Source organism: Fusarium solani, assembly GCF_023522795.1.
Source record: "Fusarium solani strain SB1 chromosome Unknown bctg00000009, whole genome shotgun sequence".
Taxonomy (NCBI): domain Eukaryota; kingdom Fungi; phylum Ascomycota; class Sordariomycetes; order Hypocreales; family Nectriaceae; genus Fusarium; species Fusarium solani.
Genome location: NW_027072144.1, coordinates 693,679 through 712,983, shown reverse-complemented (window position 1 = coordinate 712,983; position 19,305 = coordinate 693,679). Strand labels below are relative to the sequence as shown.

The window sequence follows — 19,305 nt, the reverse complement described above, 5'->3', positions numbered from 1 at the left end:
AAGAGTGTAAAGAGTGTAAAGAGTGTAAAGAGTGTAAAGATTGTAAAGATTCCGCAATTGACATTGTGCAGGTGTTCACGCACTCAGGAGATGGTAGAGAAGGGAAATAAGCCTTCTCAGTTTATTCCCGGCTGCCGGAGCCGGGATGATGTGGGTGTTTGTGCCAAAAAGGCGTTGCCCCGCGCGATGAGGCTAAATTCATGCCATCACATGTCCGCCCACTTCTCCAGATCATCATCAAAACCCAGCCGACGATGGAATCAACAGCAACCCCAGCCGCCTCGTATTCACTTGCTCTCCTCTTCTGAACATGGACTACAGCCATATTGAAGCTTGGATTGCAGAAGCCTCCGCGTTCTTCCCCTTGCACGAGCCATCATCTCCATTGTTATCATCACCGAACCTCACGACACCGACCAAGCGCAAGCAATCACACGAGACGACTACCATCATGTCGCCGCCTTTCAGTGAAGACCTTCCCTTTCCTGTTGATCCGAGAGACATACCGCGACCGGAATCTCCGCCGAAGAAGCGCCGTTTAGATCAACCTGCCGCACCCAAGCCGACTCCAGTCACCGCCGCCCCGAAACCGTCCATCCCCTTCCGATCACCAGGCTTGTCTGCCGACACTCGCTCAGAACAATCTATCGGAGGTACGAATTCATTCACGGGCGATGGCGATGGCGATGACGGTACCTCGATGACGGAATCGGCGCCGGCCGTAACAATTCCTCCAGCCACCTCGACAAGCAAAAAGTCGGGCCGTCGCAGCCCTGTTAGAGGCATGGCCGACCTTGCACTCGCTGAGAAGGAAATAAAGCACACGATCTTGAAGAGGCTCGACCAGCTCTCACTGGATGTTCTGCCGCTCTTCCGCAAGTCCAAGGATGCATCCGAGCTTCGCGAGATTGTGCCACGCGAAGTCCACGATGCCATCCTGGCTGACCGCGGCCCGTTAGAGAAAACTCTCGCACCGGATACATTTTATGATGCGGAGGCATGGGCAAAGGAGCACAGAGCTAGCCCGTGGAACGCTTTCGACGAATTACGCGAACTCAGGCTCGTGTGCGATCGGACCCAAGAAGCTATCGAACTTGACCTCCCCGAGCCCTGTTGGAACGCGCGCATCCACGAGCGGCTCCTCGACGTGGCCTTGAAACCATTCGAAAACCTTTCGCACTGGGATGTGACGCGGGCTACCATCAATAAGCTGTATCTCGGCAAGCACCGTTCCGGCGTAGACCTCCAGGCTAAGCTCGTCGACTTCTGCATCACCCTCAGCGGCCCAACCGTCCGCGACGTCCACAACCGCCTCGCAACAGCCAACGACCCCTACTCCATCAACCATTCCTCAACTTCACCTCTGCGCTACCAACCCATCGCCATCAGCATCGAGACAAAGGTGCGAGCCGGCTCGGAACAGGAGAGCAAGGCGCAGCTCGCCGTGTGGGCGACCTCGCACCTCAAGCGGCTGCGGCTGCTCTCCGTCACATCGACGACGCACATCACGGTCGACACGACGCTGCCGCTGGTGCAGGTCAACGGCGGCGTGTGGATGCTGCTGTTCCTGCGGGACGGGGACGGGGACGAGGTGCACCTTTTTGAGACGGTCATGATTGGCGATACCAAGACGGTGCTGGGGTGTTATCAGGTGGTTGCTTTTCTACGGCACTTAGGGCATTGGGCTCAGACGGTTTATAAGAAGTGGTTATACGATAATTGTTTGAAGGTTTGAGAATTTAGTTAATACATGATACCCTAGTAGCCAATGACAAGATTAACTAGCTGATCCAAGTGAATCCACCACTTTCTCCATGGAAGTTGGAATAATGTCCAACCTCGAGGCTGCTTCACATTGACGGTGTCAGTTCCTGGCTCGTGCCGGTGTGGAGTGCTACACCTACATACGACTTTGAGAGACAGTAACTCCTGCCCAAAAGAAAAAGGCTGGCAGGGATGTCATTGGGGTTTTCAAAATAACGCCTTCTCCTGCGCCGGCTTCAACGTCGCCGTCAAACACACCACCGGCACCCCGAAATCCTGCAACGTCTCCCCTAACCGCCCCATCTGTGGCCGGAACGTCTTGCGGTACTGCAATGTCGCGTGACACTCGTCTACCACGATCCAGTCCAACTTCTGCTACCCGTGCATCCGCTCCACGAACGTCCGGAACCCCTTGCTGACGGCTGACTCCGGCGTCACAAACACCAACGAAGCTGCTCGCTGGACCCCGCCGCTCCTCCACACGTATGCGTTGATGCCCATCTTGGCGCACCGCACCGCCATATCGTCCTGCAACGACACCAACGGCGTGACCACCACGATGGACTGGAATGCTTCGTGCACCGGGTAATAAGGTCGCCATACTCCTCGCAAACACGCCCTTATGGCATACGTGTTCCTGCGTCAGAATATCCATCATTGCCTCATTTGGAAACCGAGGCTTCAGATCGTCTGCTCCACTACAGTAAACTCATAAATGATTCATGCACTATTTATAGAGGCCTTCTCAAGTATATGAGGATGATGCCAGGGTGCCAAGATGGCAAGACGATCCAGCAGTTTATCAATCCACGATCCAGCAATCACCATCATGGTACGACTCAGCCCTATCGTTCTGGCCCTGGCAGCCAACAGAGCCTTTGCCGCCCTTGCCCCTGCTCCTGACTCTGAGCTTGTTCTAACACTTATTCCGCGTGACAACACGACTGAGACCTCTCTGAAAGCCGTCGGCAACACTTGGATGCTGTCTCCTACCCGATGTGCGGAAGATACCTCTACAACCGATAGTGTCCAAGCCATCATGGACGATGTCAACCCTCCTGCCCGGTTTGACATCATGCTGACGACGTTCCCTAACGGAGAGTCGGACTGGCTCAACAAACTGTGGACTACCGTCTTCCCCAACCAAGGGTTTCCGCCTCATACAGTTGGAAATTAGGTAGATTCTTGGCTACCTAGGATAGAATGATAGCTCCATGGTTTCCAGCGTTGCATTTGTCCAGATAAAGCGAATCATAGATATTCCGCTCAAGCTGCTCATCTAGCAATGAAATCCACATGAACGAGTTCAGTGTCTTGTGCATCTCTTTCCATCTTTTTACTCCGCATTTCTCGGCGTACTCTCGCAAATCATTCTTCAGCCATTCTTCGTCGCCAAACACCGAAATAGCCCCAGCCATCAATAGCCAAAGAATCAGCTGGGGAGACACCGCATCGACAGCCTTGAGGTACTGGATGCACTCCCGGTAGACTGTTGGAAAGTAGTGATATGGTAGCTTAATATCCTGCCACTGCAAAAAGACGTGATGGCAAAAGGCCAATAAGCCGTGCCGTATCGCTTCATCCGTTGACGCACTGGCAAGTTTCATGCGAAGTAGGCGATACGTCACTGCAGTCATGGATTCGTGGATGAGATCTAGACGCATCAGCCGTTGAGTTTGTGCCCCGAGATTTACCAGCAGGCAGAATCTTCTCATAGCTCGCCATGCTGTCGCCAGTTCGCTGTCCATGTTTTGAAGGAATTCGGAACTATTCTGCAGACTCAGACTATCGTCAGAGGTAGGCATGAGCTTGGCGGGATAGTCAGGCAGTTTTTCTGACGGCTGACAGTAGAAGACAGGGTCTGAGCCGTTGAGTAATGCAATATCGAGATCATACCTGCCAGGATTAATATTTCATACCAATCAATGTGAGCACTCATCATCACGTACCTCAGCATCTCCAACAGAAGCCGTGTGCCGTTAAAGACATCCAGACCTCCCCTCAAATCCACCATCTTTCGCAGACCATCCATGTGTTGCTTAGAGGCCTCATAATCTCCATTGAAGTGTGCCGCACTAGCCAGTTTCAACACCACTCCGATCGTAGAGTCTGAAATTTTCGGCTCGTCGTCTTCTCCCACTAGCCTCTCGCGGAGAAGCCTCAGCCCTGTGTGGAGATGCAGGATTGCCGTCGGATTGGTGCCGTCTTCCCAGCGACGCAAGACCCTGTCGATGAAGATCTCCACTGCAAATGCTGTGATATGCAAGGCTGCTGCATCTTTCCCAACGAGGTATAGCCACTCCTTGTTTTCTGCCTGGAAGCCAATGGCTGCGAGGAGAGGGAAGATGACCTTGGTCGCCACTGTTGACACTGGGATTATCGAGTTAACCATCGCAACTTCAAAGCCCGCAACGCCAACCTTTTGTGATATTTAGAAGCATAGAGAACTCGATGTCTTCGGCAAAGTCGATGAAAGAGAGATCCCCACCAATGCGGGTGGGTATTTGAGGCGTGTACGTCTGGATCACCTCGTCCAGGTTGATTCGTTCAACCTGAGTGCAGCTGGTAAGCTTACCCCCTTTCGGACCGTGTGAAACCTTTTCGGGGTATCGTTTTCTCTTCTTTTTCCCTCGCATTACATGACTTCTGATAAGCTTCCGGGTGGCTGGATCGGCTTTGTCAACGCTGGATGATACAATGAAAGGCATCCTGGTTGACGGAGCAGGAAACCCTCCGAATTCGTGCCGTGTTGTCATCTCGTGAGACTTGTCGTTTGGATTTGTTTGCCTGACTTGGTAAAGATTGAAATGGTCCAAGATGAAGGTAGGTAGGTAGGTAGGTTTTTATTCGCCCGGGGGGACACACCCCAGAGGGCCTTTCGCACTAAGCTGTTTCCGTTTCGTACAGAGCTTCCACAATCACCCGAAGCCCCACAATTCAAGATGAAGCGCTCGAGGCCAAGGATGATGGGAGGTGATGCTTACAAACCATAAGACGGCTTGCCATCCGTGCAAAATGCCAAGACCGTTTTTTGTTTGCCGTTTTTGGTTTAGTGGATGAGATTGACAGGGATGAAGCTTCTTGTTGCGGACGGAGCCATCTGGACCGACGCGCTCTTTGGTCTATCCAGTGACAACGGCTTTTCTATAAAGCCTGAAGAAATATCATGTTAAATCATGGAAGTTGTTCACAGTTGTCACGCATCCAACACAGCGACGACATATCTCTTACAATGGCTTCTCTTCGCAAATCTGTCTTAATCACCGGCTGCTCCAAAGGCGGCATCGGCTCAGCTTTGGCTGAGGTATTCCAGGAGAAGGGATACCATGTCTTTGCAACAGTCAGAAACCCTTCAAAAATCTCACCAAATCTCTCCAGAGCAAAGAATGTTACAGTGTTGAATCTGGACGTGTTATCCTCCGGGTCCATTGCTGCTGCTGTCCAGAGTGTCGAAACAGCAACTGACGGCAAACTGGATGTTCTTGTCAACAACAGCGGCAGCACAATGTTAGTTCCAGCCTTGGATGCCTCGATTGATGAGAGTAAGAAGCTGTTTGACCTCAACTTCTGGGCTCCGATGGCCATGCTTCAGGCCTTTGCCCCTCTCCTGATCAATGCTAAAGGCTGCGTTGTGAACAACACATCCGTCAACGCACAAGTCCCAATGGGTTTTATGAGTGTGTTCTCTGCAACTACTACCGTCTATCGCTAAAAGTTGGTTTAGGTATATACAATTCATCGAAAGCCGCTCTTGCAGCAGCCAGCGAGACTTGGCGTCACGAGCTCCAACCTCTTGGAGTTCGCACCATCACTCTCCTCACCTCCGGCGTCAAGACCGGGTCGTTCGCTGATTATGAGGACATCCCGTTACCTGAGACTTCTCACTACTATAAGGTCCGTCAGTTCATTCATGATATTGCGGATGGCCGCCTGCAAGAAGGTGCCATCACACCGAGACAGTACGCCACAAAGGTAGTGCGAGAGGTCGAGAAGGGCACAGCAGGAACGGTTTGGGCGGGTACAAGCGCTTTCATGATTCGCTTGGCATGCTGGCTCTCGCCGCAGTCAGTAATGGTGAGTTTTAGAACTCTCAAACCCAGATGGTCATCTAATAGACTTAGGATATGCTGGTGGAGAGTATTGTTCCTGTTGGCAAAGAAATGTCCCAGGCCGCCCAGAAAAAAAGCGCCTGATCGTTGGCTCATTGAATATGATCTAAGAACTTCATTGGTATCAATGTAGTTCTAGGCTCTAGGGAGGAGGCCTCTTTGATTGACAATCATCACCGTCGGGTATTGATTTCCTTTTATAGGGTTTGGGTCCTCGCGGAGGGAGAATGGTCAGCACACTTCTTGGATCGTCCTTTATCTTGTCTTTTTGTCGGATTCAGAATGGATATTCATTGCCCTGGCTCCAATTCAAGGTGTTTTATCCGAGGCCTCACTATGATTCCATCTCTTTCACTAAGAAGTTGTTCGCATATTTGGTCATGGCAGAAGCAAGCCAGCCAGCCTGCATAGGTAGAGACAACACACCAGCAACTTGCTTGACTTCGTATCTACCTGAGAGACTGGCTCAATAGTGTTGTGCTTGGAGTTCCAGGCAAGGAGCGTTTCCGCCGGCGATCTAGTGTCTTCTTGGCTCATATTTCGGCACCCCGCCCATGTGCTCTTCCTGCAGTGGGTGGGTGATTGCCGGCAACACCAGCGGGCTGATACTTTCATAAACCTCCGAAGAAACACGTCGACAATCTGGATGCATTATTAGCATATCCGTGAAGCCATTCTCGGTCAGAACGATATTCTTGAATGCCACCTTCCTACGTCATGTATCAACACATAGCCCTTCTTACAGCTTGATGAACGTGGCCAAGATCAGGCGTGCTCTGTAATTTGACAATGAGGGAAAGCGCCCCGATGAGCGCGATTTTAACCCCATGAGGCGCGAGGGGTTGGTCGTTTCCATTGTCGATGCTTGACAGCGCTCTCTGAAGGTATTGCTCAGATTTGTGGCGTGCTCTCTGTAGTCGGTGGGCCAGACTTCGTCCCCGGGCCACGGGGTCGCCATGATGCCTAAATCGCACTGGGCGACGCGACTGGCACTGGGCTATCCAATTGACCTTCATGATTGCTTACCGGCATGAGAGTATTTCAGTCATGCTAGGGCAGCGACCGGGTTGGCCAGCGCCCTTGAAGCCACAGCTGGGCTTCCAGCACGAAGAAAATTCGAGCTCAAAGGATCGGCCATAGAAGCCCAAGCCGAGTACAGTGATGGAAGGCTCAACGCCAACCTGCTAGAACTGCAAGGGCTTTGTGTGCCAGTCAAAGGTGCTGTATAGATGCCAAGTGGTCTAGTGATACCTGCCAGGTCCCAGGCAGTGTGGCTAACAGACCGACCGACCCAGACCGGCCGCTTCGGTCTGTCGGTCTGGGTTTGTCGAGGCTCCCGGTCTGTCGGTCTAGGTCTGTCTGGGTTAGCAACCTGGTCGGTCTAGGTCTGATTTTCTGATGCCCTCATTGGCTACCCTTGCCATGCCCCACTTAATTTGGCGCTGCGAACTCGAACCCGCAAAAAGAGTGGGACTGGTACGGGTGCGCCAAGGCTGAGTCGGCCAATGGGAGCCCTGGAAACCCCTAACCCAGACCAAATCAGACCACCCAATCCGACCAGCAGCTCCGGTCTGTCGGTCTGATGACAATTGCCGGTCGGTCGGTCTGCGGTCTGAAGATGGTCTGTCAGACGGTCTGTCAGACGGTCGGTCTGTTAGCCACACTGGTCCCAGGAGTAGTCAATTTCGAACAGGTTGGTATGCGACAAAACCCGGTTTCCGATATTTCCGATAGCCGTAGTTGTCGCCATCCCAGCCGTAGTACAACTCATAAGACATGAGATTAATCCAATCAATATGGGCCTCGATGCCCTTAAAATTGAAATGGCCAAGAGCTAGTATAAAGCAGGATTTAAAATGCCTCGGTAGCCCTCTTCGCCGCCGCTTGCGGCTGCGCAGAGCGCAGGTTGGAACGTCTGTTGTGCACTTGTTAAGGAATAGTGTAGATAAAGCCACCTTCTTAACACTTGCATGCCAAGAAAGTGAGATGGCAAAGGAAGATGTAATGATGTATCGCTATGTATGTATGTATGTATGTATTTTTTCGTCCGGGAGGCCGTGAGGCCTCAGAAGTCTCCTAAGGGAGCACAGGACGTGCTGAGCTACGGGAGTCTATATATGATCTAACTATATAGTGTCCCCTATCCAGCATATAATCGGCACAAATGGCGCTTTATATCGAGCCTGTTACCCGTCAGCGGGCGGTCCAGGCACGGCTAGTGAATAGTAGCCGCGGGGCAGCTCATGACTAGGATAGTCATGGTGGAGGGCCGTGGTTGAGGATGGCCGCAGCCAGACGGAGAACGTTATGGCTCCCTGCCTGGCCGAGCCTGTGCAATAGAAAGAGGTAACAAAAGAAGAGAAGAGAGAATAAAGGAGGGAGCGGACGTAACTGCGTCTCGGGGCGGTCCCGTCTAGTAGCGAGGGCAGATCCTATCAAAGAAGGCGCTTATCTTGGCCAGTTTGACGAACTTGTCAAAGTCTTTTCCCAAAGCTAGATTCACTGCCGTATTCGGCGAGGGAGCGAGCCTCGCTCGCTTCCGTGGCGGTACCTTTCTGCAGTAGAAGATATGGTCAGGTGTTTTGCGTCGATTGCATGAGCAGAGTACTCGTGCTTCAGTGTGATTGAACCTCTCGTGATATGCGGCAAAATCCCCGTGAAGGGACCTTGCAGCGAGTAAGTGGTGCAAGACTGTACGCGGGAGCGAGAGCTCCCGCGGGCAGGCTATTGTCGCCTTGAGATTGAATCTCTTATACTGCTCAGGGGAGGCGGAGGGCCACCAGGTTCTGAATGCTTCTTTTGGTTTCTGCCTCGCGATTCTTCGCAGCTAGGCCAGCGTGGGTCGGGCGCCCTCGGGCTCGGGCAGCGAGGACGCTGCTTTTGCTAGTTTATCGGCTTGTTCGTTACCGGGGATTTGGGTGTGACCGGGTACCCAGCGCACTTGAGTGGCCCCGTGCGATGCTACTAGGGACTGGAACTCGAGAAAGACTTCCTGGGAGGAGTCTGATAGTGTGCCCCGCAGGCATGTAGCGGCAGCGAGGTTGTCTAGGCAGATGAAGATGTCTCGGGTTGCTGATTCCTGCAGGTGTAGGGCGGCGTTCAAGCCTTCTAATGCCCCTGTGGCTTCGGCATCAAAGACCTCAGCCGGTCCGAGTCGTCCTGATCCATCAAGGATCGGGAGGCTATTTTGGTGGATAGTATAGCCATAGCTGGCGGCTCCATCTGAGTATACGACCAGGGTGAGCGGGTCGAGTGTCTGGACCCAGTGAAGGAAGGCCTCAGCCGTCTTCTCTTTCGATGCTGTCTGTAGCGGTGTCGTTTGCTCATCGCCAAAGCGTTGCTGGATGAGCTTTGGTCGTGCGCAGGGTGCGAGGAGCTCGTCGGTGCGTCGAAGACGTGCCCTGAAGCTGCTCTCTGGCGGTGCTTGGTATTTTCGCTTGATAAGGTCGTGGTAAGTAGGTTGGCGGGGTAGGCATGTTCGGCTCGCCAGGGGGTGAGCCACATCAAGCGACTTAAGTCGTGCTGAGAAGCGGAGCTGCCGTGCTTCAAGAAGCTGGGCGACTGGTGGTATCCCGCATTCTCGGTGGAGGGCGGCAATAGGTGTTGTCTTCCAGACAGGTAGGATAGCTCTCATGGATTGGTTCATGGCCTCGGTCATTCTCTGGATAAGATGCTGGTTGCTCGATGGTACGTCTTTGGATGGTTGGTTCCACCGCGGCCGGCTTGTGCCCGGGTACCACGCCTCGGCGCCGTGGAGCAGCACCGGCTCGACGCATGCTCTGACGGCGCTTCGCACGGCGCTCGGAAGCGGACCGTGTTTCGTGTTGGCGAGTCCCCGCAAGTGGTAGGCCACCGCCTTTGCTTTCGCCGCCCACTTTTCAACGTGGACTCGGAATGACAGTCTACTGTCAAGCCAGATGCCCAGCCAGCGCAGGGCCGATTCGGGCTGTTTCACGACGTCACCGTGGCGTATCGCCGGGGAGGACCTGAGTTTGCTGCGAGAGAAGTGCATGACTTCGGTCTTTTCGGGGTCGAAGGAGACCCCGTTTGCCGCGCCCCAGCGGATCACATCTTCGATGGACGCAGACGCCGCAGCGGTGGTCTCGTCTACCGTGTCGCCTGTGAACAGGATGGCTGTGTCGTCTGCGTAGCCGAAGCGGCCTTGGGGGTTGCTTAGACGGTAGATGGGCTCCGTGTAGAGCAGAAACAGTATCGGCGATACCGGCGACCCCTGAGGGAGGCCACACTGGAGGGCAGAGGAGGCGGTGACGGTGTCTTGGTACCTGACACGCGCAGATCGGCCGCCCATGAAAGATCCAGCCCATCTGGCCAGATGATCGGGCCAGCCTTGTTCGCGTAGGCGCAGAACCAGCCTGTTGCGCATGACGGTGTCGAACGCGCCTTGGATGTCCATCGTGACCAATGTGGCCACCTTGTTTCGTGCGAATGCTTCTTCGATGTCGTGGATCAAGGCAGTCACCAGGTCCGTCGCAGACCTCTTCGGGAGTGCCCCGGCCTGTTGCGGGTGGAGGACTTGGTAGTGGATGGCTGCCCATGCTAGCCGGCGTGCAATTAGTCGTTCTAGCCCTTTGCCGAGGCAGGAGAGCAGTGAGATGGGCCGCCACGCCCGCGGCTTCGTGAGGTCCCTTCGTCCCGGTTTCGCAATCATGACCACCTCCGCCTCCCTAAATGGTTCTGGGTGATGGCCTACAGTGAGGCATGCCTGAAATAGGCGGCGGACGTGCGTCCCGATGATATGCCACACGGCCTCGAGGAGTTTGACTGTGATGTTGTCTGATCCTGGGGAAGTGTTTCCCGTATGGAGGGTCGCGTACTGCGCCTCTTCCAGGGAGATTTCTAGTGGGAATGGTATCGATCTAGGAGGGTGCACCTCGATCCAGGGGTCCTGGATATCGTCTTCTGCGGTTCGTCGCTCTAACGCAGCCCTGCGGAGTGCGTTTGCCTTGTCTATCTGGGTTTCGTAAACGACGTCGCCAACCTGCAGTGGTGGTGGTTGGAAGGCCCCTGGGGACTTTAGCCATCGCACTGCTTTGAAGACAGAGCTACTATCCGAGAAGCTATCGATGAGGTTCCGCCAGTAGAGTCTTTTTGCTCGGCGCACGACACGGTGGAAGCCTCGTTTGGCAAATTGGACTTCTTGGTTAAACCCGAGGGGGTAGCGTCTTCTTATGGCGCGGAATTCGGCCGCGGCGCTGGCGCATTCTTCGGTCCGCCAGGGTGCAGTACGCGCTCCCTTCCGCGAAGGTCGGCCGGCCGCTCTCGCCGCCGATGTTAGGAGGTTCACAAGCCTCGAGGCGAGCTCGTCAAGCTCTGATGGGGACGAGTCTGCGAGGGGATTTGTGCAGCTCCAAGCTCTACGATTTCGACAAAGCGTTTGAGCTCGTCTTCTGTTGTCACGCGGATCCGGCCCGGTTGCATCGGGACCGGTGTTATGTCGGGGAGGGTGAGCTTGAGTGTGAAGTGATCAGAGCTGGTCGCGAGATGGTCCTCGATTGCGGCTTCAGCCAGTGGTATATTAGTAAAGGCGAGGTCGATGGTGTTTCCATGCGGGTTTGTTGGGATATCTGGGGTATTCAGTAGGGTTAGATCGTTTTCCGAGGCCCAGGAGGCGATGTCTTGTCCCCGGTTAGTAGCCTGCCCGGTCTGCCAGGTATGATGTCTGGCGTTAAAGTCGCCAGCAACGAGACAACGCTCCGGGACAGGCCATCGTAGCAGATTGTTCAGTGCGTCCTTCTCGTCGCTCTGGCGGTAGAAGTTGACCATGATCACTTCGTTAACCCTGAGCCAAAGAGTGTCTCGGGTCTGAAAGGGCCGGATCTGGTCCGCTAGGAGCCTTGGGTCCCGTCGGACATACGTCATAACTCTGGGCCGAGTGTCGTTGCTGTTCCATGTGTCGACTGGCGCGAATGTGTCGTACGCCGGGTGTGTTTTGGTGATGCATTGCAAGCTTGTGAAGGCCGTCCATGGTTCCTGTAGGAGGACGACGTCGTATCGTTCGGAATCGGCTAGTGCCAGGGCGCAATCGTGGGCCGGGGGGATCTTACCGACGTTGGCCTGAAAGATCCTGAGTGGCTGTCTATCCTTCTTTAGTGTTTGCAGATATCTATTCCTGGTCATGAGGACGGGTGATAAGGACTATGCGGCGTTTCCTTGGTGAGCCAGGTCTGGGATGCTCCGGTTCCTCCTCTACTTCGGAGGTTGTAGCCACCATTATGCATGAGGGCGCTCTTGATGCGGTTGGGCTAGATGCGTGGGCGTCCAGCTGTTCTTGCGGTGTATTGGTGTCGCGTTGCGGTTCTGGGTTGCGCTGACGGTACGTCTCAGCACCTATCGTCCGGATATGTTCTCTCTGCTCCCTATTTAGTCGGCGAAAGACGCCGTGCACTTTCCTCGGTCGAGCCGGACACTTGTGGAAGTTGGCCTGGTGGGGGCCCGAGCAGTTGGCGCACTGCTCTGCTGCGACACAGTCATCCAGGGCGTGGCCCGTCTTGCCGCATCGTTGACAGCGAGGCTGTCTATGGCACATCCGGATGGGATGGTAGTCCCAGCATGTTTCGCACTGCCTGGGGCGGTCGGTTTTGTCGAAAAATCTAGCCGGACGGCTGCCAAAGACAGACCAATATTTCCTGATTGGCTTTAGGAAAGACACAAGCAGGGTCTTGGTCAGGGGGTCTTCCGAGGCCTGTCGCGAGGGGCGCACGTCGACGGGCTTGAGCCCCGTCTGGATCTCTATCTCATCGCTGACAATACTGTCAACGTCAACCTCCTTGCCGTGGAAGTCAGTCAGTCTTCGGGGAAAGTCCGAGATCACATAGGTGAACCATGTCTTGTTAGTCTCTATGGCCGTGGCGCCCAGGTCCGCCGCCCACTCGGACTGCTTCCCCACGAGGAAGTCGCGGGTCTCAGGGTCGGCGGCCTGGACGGCCCATCCCGATCTGACGGGGAATACCTGCCGGATCTTGTTTGAGATGGCGCCCAGTTTTTCGCAGATGTGGGTCCGGATCGCGTAGCAACTCTGGGTCCGGGCCGGGGCGCTAGCTTCTAGGCGGATGAAGACGCGGAGGTCCTCGCGGGGTGGGGCGATAGTCGCCGGTTGTCCCTGGCGACGCGGGGCGTCAGATTGTTGTCGATGTTGTTGTTGTCGTTGGCGTTGGGGAGGCAGATGACCGGGATCAGCCGCAGGAGGTGAGGCAGCGACGCTGCTGTACGTAGGCTTGGGGGTTGGTCCAGCACCGGAGAGCTCGCGGCTCCAGGAGTCTAGAAAGCTGTTGGCGAACTGTTGGGCGAATTGTTGTTCCGGTCCAGTGGTAAATTGTTGCGCAGCTTCTTCGAACTTGGCACAGAAGGTCTGGAAGACCGTCAGTTTGGCGTTATACTCCTCTACACGTTCGCGTGCGAGCCTATTGGCTGGCTCGACAATAGAGACTGGTCGTTGTCCAGGAGGTGATGAGGGGGGTCAGGGCGAGCTCCTTCCGTAGCTGCGGCAGTGGTGGTGGTGGCATTGAGTGGCGAGGACGGCGTTTGAGCCATGCGCCCGGGATCGGGTGAGACACCATTTGGGCCGTTCACGATCGCGGGGCTGTTCTGCAAGAGAGCTGGACGGGCTCCTCGGTTCAGGTTGGCGGGGGTGTGGATACCCAGGTCAAAGGGATCCGGAGCAGCGGGCGGGTTCGTCGTAGACGATGCCATCGCCGCCGCGTGCGGCTGCGCAACGCGCAGGTTGGGACGTTTGGTGTGCGATTGTTAAGGATTAAGGTGTAGATAAGGCCACTTTCTTAACACTTGCATGCCAAGAAAGTGTGATTACAAGGGAAGGTGCGGAGTCGGAGCATATAAATGATCCGGCAGTTCTAGGGTAACCGCTCTCTGTGCAAGGGATATCAGACATATCAGATGTATAGACACTTGTATCTGAATTGATTGATCTGATGAAATTCCATATCTGATTTGAATTGATTGATCTGATTGATATATCTGATTGTTAATCTGATCTGACGGCAGCCCTGTTTCAACTCCTTCACCGCCACCTTCGCCCTTTTGACCATACTAAATTCGAAGATGACGAATGCTTCCCTGAGGTCTTCCAATGCGCGCAACCGTGGTCTGAGCATATACAACAAGCTACAACGCAGCTCTGTGAGCCGGGCTCTCATCTAGCTGTAGATGAGGGCATGATCCGTTATACAGGGAGGAACTCAGAGGTCACATATATACCGGGCAAGCCTACTGACACAGGGTTCAGGGTATGGGTTGTGGCCCAACTTGGTATCTTCTTGCGTTGGATTTGGCACCAACCTGGCGCAAAATACGGTCCAGTTGGTGTTGAGAGGAAGAAGCCGGCATCACAACGAAGGAGGAGGAAAGGCAAGGGAAAAGGCAGCCAACGGAGGGCTCCTAACGAGGTTGACGAGGTCAAGGAAGTTATCCACGTCATCACAGAAGCTGGGAATAAGATCATAGCGTTGAACTCGACTCAAAGCGTCGTTATTGCCCTTATTAAACTGTTGCTGGAGTCGACATATCACGTCTTCGTGGATAACCTCTTCTCGTCGCCAGACTTCTTCCGCTCCCTTCGTCAGCACGGCCACGGTGCAACCGGCACAGCTCGGCCTAATTGTGGCATCTACAAAGGTCTTGCAGACGCCAAAAAGGCCGATAAGGCAGGGAAGTCAGGGTTCCAATTTAATGAGATCAAGGTCATCCCAACGGCCGATAATCAGGTAGGAAGACTCGACACTCTTCCTTACAATTCGGCTGATAACTTATCGTCTTCTTCTCTAGGCCAGTCAGATCGCTTGGAAGGATATTGCCCTCGTATTGCTCCTTTCAACCGTCTTTACTGGCGATGAGAGATGTGATCGTTGGAGGAAGAGACCGTCAACGAAGACCCCAATGGCACGGCCAATACAGCGCTTTTTTAGTGGCGAGCCGGTCAAGCTTATATCGATCCCTACTATCGCCGCTTCCTACAACGACGAAATGAATCATGTTGACCGAGGCGACCAAAGGAGGTCATATCTAGGCTATGATCATCCTATCCGCCGGGGCGCTTGGCAGGCTATTGCTTGGACCTTCTTATTGGATATAGTCCTAGTGAATAGCTTCCTCTTACAGCTGCACGGGGAGCCGGCTTGGGTGCGTTATACAAGCCAGAAGAAGTGGAGGGAATGCTTATATAACGCGGTCTTCAAGACCTTCCATCCGCAAAGCTAGTCAAGGCGGACTTTTCGAGCCGGAGACGAATTTACGCCCGTGACACAACATAAACACGTCCGAAGAGGTAAAAAGTCGGATTGCCTTGCTTGTAAGGGACTTCAATTAGGGCAGCCGAGGTCAAGAAGTGCAAGGAGGCCCTTGGCCCCGGTCAGCTACAACAAAAGAAGGCGTCAATCGATTTGGGGATGTGAGCAGTGTGATGTAGCGATTTGTAACTCGAGAGATTGCTGGTACTTCTATCATAGGCTAAAATAGGGGGGGTCCAACAGGTATCTTTGATATGGCGCATTTTAATTGGCTGCACCCCCCGCCGTGACCTGGCGGGAGGTTTTCCACAGCTCAAGGGATACGAGATGGCGTCGACAACGCCGCAGTCTCTCCTTTTCCCCCGATCGTCGATTCTTCGCGCATCTAGGTGTTCCCACGGAATCTGACCGTTACTATAGAGCCTTGTCGAAATTGGACAGTCATATAATTAATTGATTATATATTAGACCTGTGTTTATCATACTTTCGAGGTGAACTTCCACCTTGCTCTCGTCGAACCTATTCTCCCTCACACCTGGATCCATTGTGACCATATCCAAGCCATGAAGTACATTCTCATTTGCTTGATTTACCTCTTTGGCGGCACCTCCATGGCATCCTTGTGCCCGGGCTCACGGCATCACGCAGGAGCACAGCTGGTTGGTCACTCCACATCATATGAATCCATACATCTTGTCATCTCTGATCTAGCATGTAAATATAGGCCTGTGTGGAAGTTGCCGTCTCACTGCATGATTACGAGACGCGATATTGGTGGCTGCAGACTTTGTGAGAACTACGAGTTTCAGTGTGGCCTGCAGGTATTTACGTAATGGTAGGATTAGTTAAGACACCCTTAGATACGCTATTGAGTTGGACAGCTCAAGGCTTAGCCTCCGGTCAGTGTCGTCTTGACAGATTCTGCCTTGATATGTCCGGAGCTACTCTGAGCATTTGCTTAGACAGCTGTGACTCGGCGCTATAAAGCTGGGCTGCCGCAGGTGCCCATTTCCGACTCTTTTTTCCTCAAGCAGTCCAAAGAAGGCCGTCTTTTCCAATTTCGAGTGGCAACCATCTATGTGTACCATAATCTATTCCCAATGGCACCTCGGATAGTTGTCCTCTGCGATGGCACTTGGTGTGGTCGCGAGACTAACACCGAAACCAACATCTATCGCCTGGCCCAGCTTTTTCAAGTCCCTATCGCCAACCCCAATTCCACGGATACGTATATTCGGCAAGTCAATCCGGCCGATCCGGCTGGAAGTCGGATCGTCGCACGGTATCGTCATGGCGTCGGCCTCGGCGCTGGCTTCCTGGACTACCTGTTTGACGGAGCAACGGCTTCTGACCTCAAAGAGGAAGTCATCTTGGCGTACCAATTCATCGTCGATCACTATACTCCAAACCATGAGATCTGGATGTTCGGTCTAAGTCGCGGTGCATACACCGTCCGCTCGGTTGCCGGGCTAATCAACTACGGCATACTCCGCCCGTTTGGGTTTGAATACCAATCGAGATCTGGATGTTCGAATAACAAGTCTCGAGATCTTATCAACGCGCCGCACGCGCCTGACTCCGTCAACTTTCGGCAGATGAACTCCTGCGTATTGATCGGTGACCCTGTTCCCAATGGAGCGGCGCCCCCCCAACCACCGGTGAGGTTCATGGGCCTGTTTGATACCGTTGGATCGCTGGGGATTCCAACGTTTACGGGTGGTCTGGGACTGGACTACCCCCAATTCTACGACGATGTGGTATCTTCCGTGGTAATGAATGTCTGTCATTTAGTCTCGGTTCACGACCGTCTTTGGGCTTTTCAACCATGTCTGGCGAAGAGGGGGGACGGTGGCGCAGTAGGCATCTATGAGGAATGGCTTCCTGGTTGTCATTACGATCTGGGCCGGCAGAAATTCCGGTTCTGGAGAAGCGGAGGAGGCGTGCTTGAGAAATTGGTGAGCATTGCCAGCTATATCCCCATTATTGGACAAGGGAGAACGGTCTATCCAAACCTGGTTCTGTCGGATTTTGCTCTGCTGAAGATGCTCGAGCAGATTTGGAATAACGACACGGGCAACATACTACTCCTGCAACCGCCTCCGATTGTGTTGGCTACTCTTAATTCCCCCATCACGCCAGGACCGATTCCCCTCATCCCGAGCTCCCACTTAGGCAATGGTGATGTGTACGCAAACATCTTGGACTACGGCCCGTTCGGCAGTCTGTTTGGGAGCCTGGTGACTCAACTTCTTGGGGGACTGGCCATATGGAAAGTGCTTTTTGAGTTGCGCGAGAGAGTAATTCCCACAGAAAACGCCACTGTCTATCGCTATGGCTGGGCTGACATGAGCCTGCCGGGTGGGCAGGATCTAGATGGACTCGGTAACATTACCGGAGGTGGGCACAGAAGATATCCATCCAGGACGGCGGAATCCTGGGCACTGCGGAGCGGCCAGCCATGGCCTTGAATTCGCAGTCTTACAGTCCGCGGAGGGGAGGGTGGTGTCAAGCTCCGGAGACCTTCACTTACTGTTGGAGGAAACTTGTCAAGATCAGGTTGTTGGAATGAGGCCAGAATTAGGCAAAGATTACGTTCATCGTGAACAAGTTCACGATGAACGTGAACGATCTCAACTAGCATCAGGCAGCAGCCTGCTGCCTATGAGATCAACAGATTGAACACGAGTATAAGAGACCAACCTTCGTCGCTCCTTAAATATCGGGGGAGAGCAATACAATCTACACACTGATCTTTTATTTCAATGTCCGCATTCGTGTATCAGTGCTAGGTTGACATAAACCACGTGTAACTGGGATCCGCTTGGTTCATCAGCGGTTGCGCTGAAAAGGAACGGTTCGAAAATGGTGGTTGGCGGTGCAGATTCTGCCCCTGTGATGCTGCCTAAGGGGTATGCTTGCATATGTCAGGAATCAAAGTCTAAGGATGCTAAAGGCATCAAGGCAATTGGCCACCGCACGACTGACCCTCTCTTGAAACCTGAGAAGATCCAGTGCCATATCAACTCCTCTCCTTGAGTCTGCCTTATCCATTGATGAATAACGTACATGATAAGCAGAACTTATCAGGCGTCGCGCACACGATTTCACGGGCCGCCTTTTGCGGGGGATAAGTTGTCACGTGGTCTAAGCGAATTACGACGTAATTGCGGGCACCATCGATAAGCATGTGTCCCAGACAAGCATGTCTTTTTCATTCTACACCTTAAAGCAGGGTTTTTAACAATTATTCTAAAATTCGTTTTACCTCCAAAATAGCCAAAACTCTGATAGAAGATTTATTATATAGTAAATGTCCAGCATGAATTTTCCTGTATTTTACAAGAAATGTCTTTATAACTTTGTAGAGAAACCCCGTATTCGCACTGTATACTTGCCAGTTTCTATATCCCTTCAAATGTGTTAAGGCTCCCGCCAGGTCACTGCAAGGATGTCTGCCCAATTAAAAAGCAAGGGTGAAAGGTACATGATTCGCCACCTAATTTAGCCTATGTCACTTGTCCCAACAATTTTTAGAGTTACAAATCGCGACATCACACTGCTCACATCCCCAAATTGATTGATGCCTCTTCTTATTATTGCTGACCGGCGCCAAAGGCTTCCTTGAGCTTCTTGACCTTGGCTGCCCAACCCAGTGGCCCTGACAAGCAACGCAATTAGCTTTTTTCCCCCTTCGGACAAGTTTATGCTGTCCCATAGGCGTAAATTCGTCTCCGGTCAGAAACCTCTCTCTTGACTGACTTTCATTATCCCTTCAATTGTGATAAGCCTCCCGCCAGGTCACTACAGGGGTGTCTGACCAATTAAAATGTGAGCATAAAAGATACATCTATTCTAACGTAAATTAGCCCGTGGTCTTTGTCCCAGCAATTCTTCTTGTTACAAAGTGCGACTTCGCATTGATAATGATTGATGACGCGTCGCGAGGTTTCTCTGATGTACTAGTCATGGGACAGAGTTATGTGGGGCGAGTTACATCCGGGAGGCTTATCACAATTGAAGGGATAGAACGCCCTAAATAACCCGTTATGAATGCGTCGGCGCCATTCTTTCTGGCTCGTATATCGCTTCCAATGAGGCTGGCCGTGGAGTTGAAGAAGATAACTATTCACAAGGACCACATCGAGTAGGAAGGTCAAAGTGAGAGCCT

At 53.2% G+C, this 19,305-nt stretch overlaps 8 protein-coding genes across 8 annotated transcripts; 5 read left to right on the top strand and 3 right to left on the bottom strand.

Moving 5' to 3' along the window:
* Positions 1–310: 310 nt before the first annotated feature.
* Positions 311–1,735, top strand: MRS44_013293 (uncharacterized protein; the record flags this gene model as incomplete). The annotated part of the gene is made up of 1 exon (XM_065616778.1): positions 311–1,735. The coding sequence occupies one exon, from the start codon at positions 311–313 to the stop codon at positions 1,733–1,735; it is 1,425 nt and encodes a 474-aa protein (XP_065472850.1).
* Positions 1,736–1,900: 165 nt separating this feature from the next.
* On the bottom strand, positions 1,901–2,419 carry MRS44_013292 (uncharacterized protein; the record flags this gene model as incomplete). The annotated part of the gene is made up of 1 exon (XM_065616777.1): positions 1,901–2,419. The coding sequence occupies one exon, from the start codon at positions 2,417–2,419 to the stop codon at positions 1,901–1,903; it is 519 nt and encodes a 172-aa protein (XP_065472849.1).
* A 174-nt stretch (positions 2,420–2,593) lies between these two features.
* On the top strand, positions 2,594–2,941 carry MRS44_013291 (uncharacterized protein; the record flags this gene model as incomplete). The annotated part of the gene is made up of 1 exon (XM_065616776.1): positions 2,594–2,941. One exon carries the CDS (start codon positions 2,594–2,596, stop codon positions 2,939–2,941), a length of 348 nt encoding a protein of 115 aa, XP_065472848.1.
* A 16-nt stretch (positions 2,942–2,957) lies between these two features.
* On the bottom strand, positions 2,958–4,472 carry MRS44_013290 (uncharacterized protein; the record flags this gene model as incomplete). Its single annotated transcript, XM_065616775.1, has 4 exons — positions 2,958–3,253; positions 3,359–3,660; positions 3,714–4,134; positions 4,184–4,472. The coding sequence occupies 4 exons, from the start codon at positions 4,470–4,472 to the stop codon at positions 2,958–2,960; spliced, it is 1,308 nt and encodes a 435-aa protein (XP_065472847.1).
* A 524-nt stretch (positions 4,473–4,996) lies between these two features.
* MRS44_013289 (uncharacterized protein) lies at positions 4,997–5,957 on the top strand (the record flags this gene model as incomplete). The annotated part of the gene is made up of 3 exons (XM_065616774.1): positions 4,997–5,441; positions 5,489–5,838; positions 5,886–5,957. 3 exons carry the CDS (start codon positions 4,997–4,999, stop codon positions 5,955–5,957), a joined length of 867 nt encoding a protein of 288 aa, XP_065472846.1.
* Positions 5,958–8,700: 2,743 nt separating this feature from the next.
* On the bottom strand, positions 8,701–13,583 carry MRS44_013288 (uncharacterized protein; the record flags this gene model as incomplete). Its single annotated transcript, XM_065616773.1, has 4 exons — positions 8,701–11,202; positions 11,253–12,029; positions 12,085–13,242; positions 13,281–13,583. The coding sequence occupies 4 exons, from the start codon at positions 13,581–13,583 to the stop codon at positions 8,701–8,703; spliced, it is 4,740 nt and encodes a 1,579-aa protein (XP_065472845.1).
* A 482-nt stretch (positions 13,584–14,065) lies between these two features.
* Positions 14,066–14,743, top strand: MRS44_013287 (uncharacterized protein; the record flags this gene model as incomplete). Its single annotated transcript, XM_065616772.1, has 1 exon — positions 14,066–14,743. One exon carries the CDS (start codon positions 14,066–14,068, stop codon positions 14,741–14,743), a length of 678 nt encoding a protein of 225 aa, XP_065472844.1.
* A 1,494-nt stretch (positions 14,744–16,237) lies between these two features.
* Positions 16,238–17,605, top strand: MRS44_013286 (uncharacterized protein; the record flags this gene model as incomplete). Its single annotated transcript, XM_065616771.1, has 1 exon — positions 16,238–17,605. The coding sequence occupies one exon, from the start codon at positions 16,238–16,240 to the stop codon at positions 17,603–17,605; it is 1,368 nt and encodes a 455-aa protein (XP_065472843.1).
* Between the last annotated feature and the right edge of the window lie 1,700 nt (positions 17,606–19,305).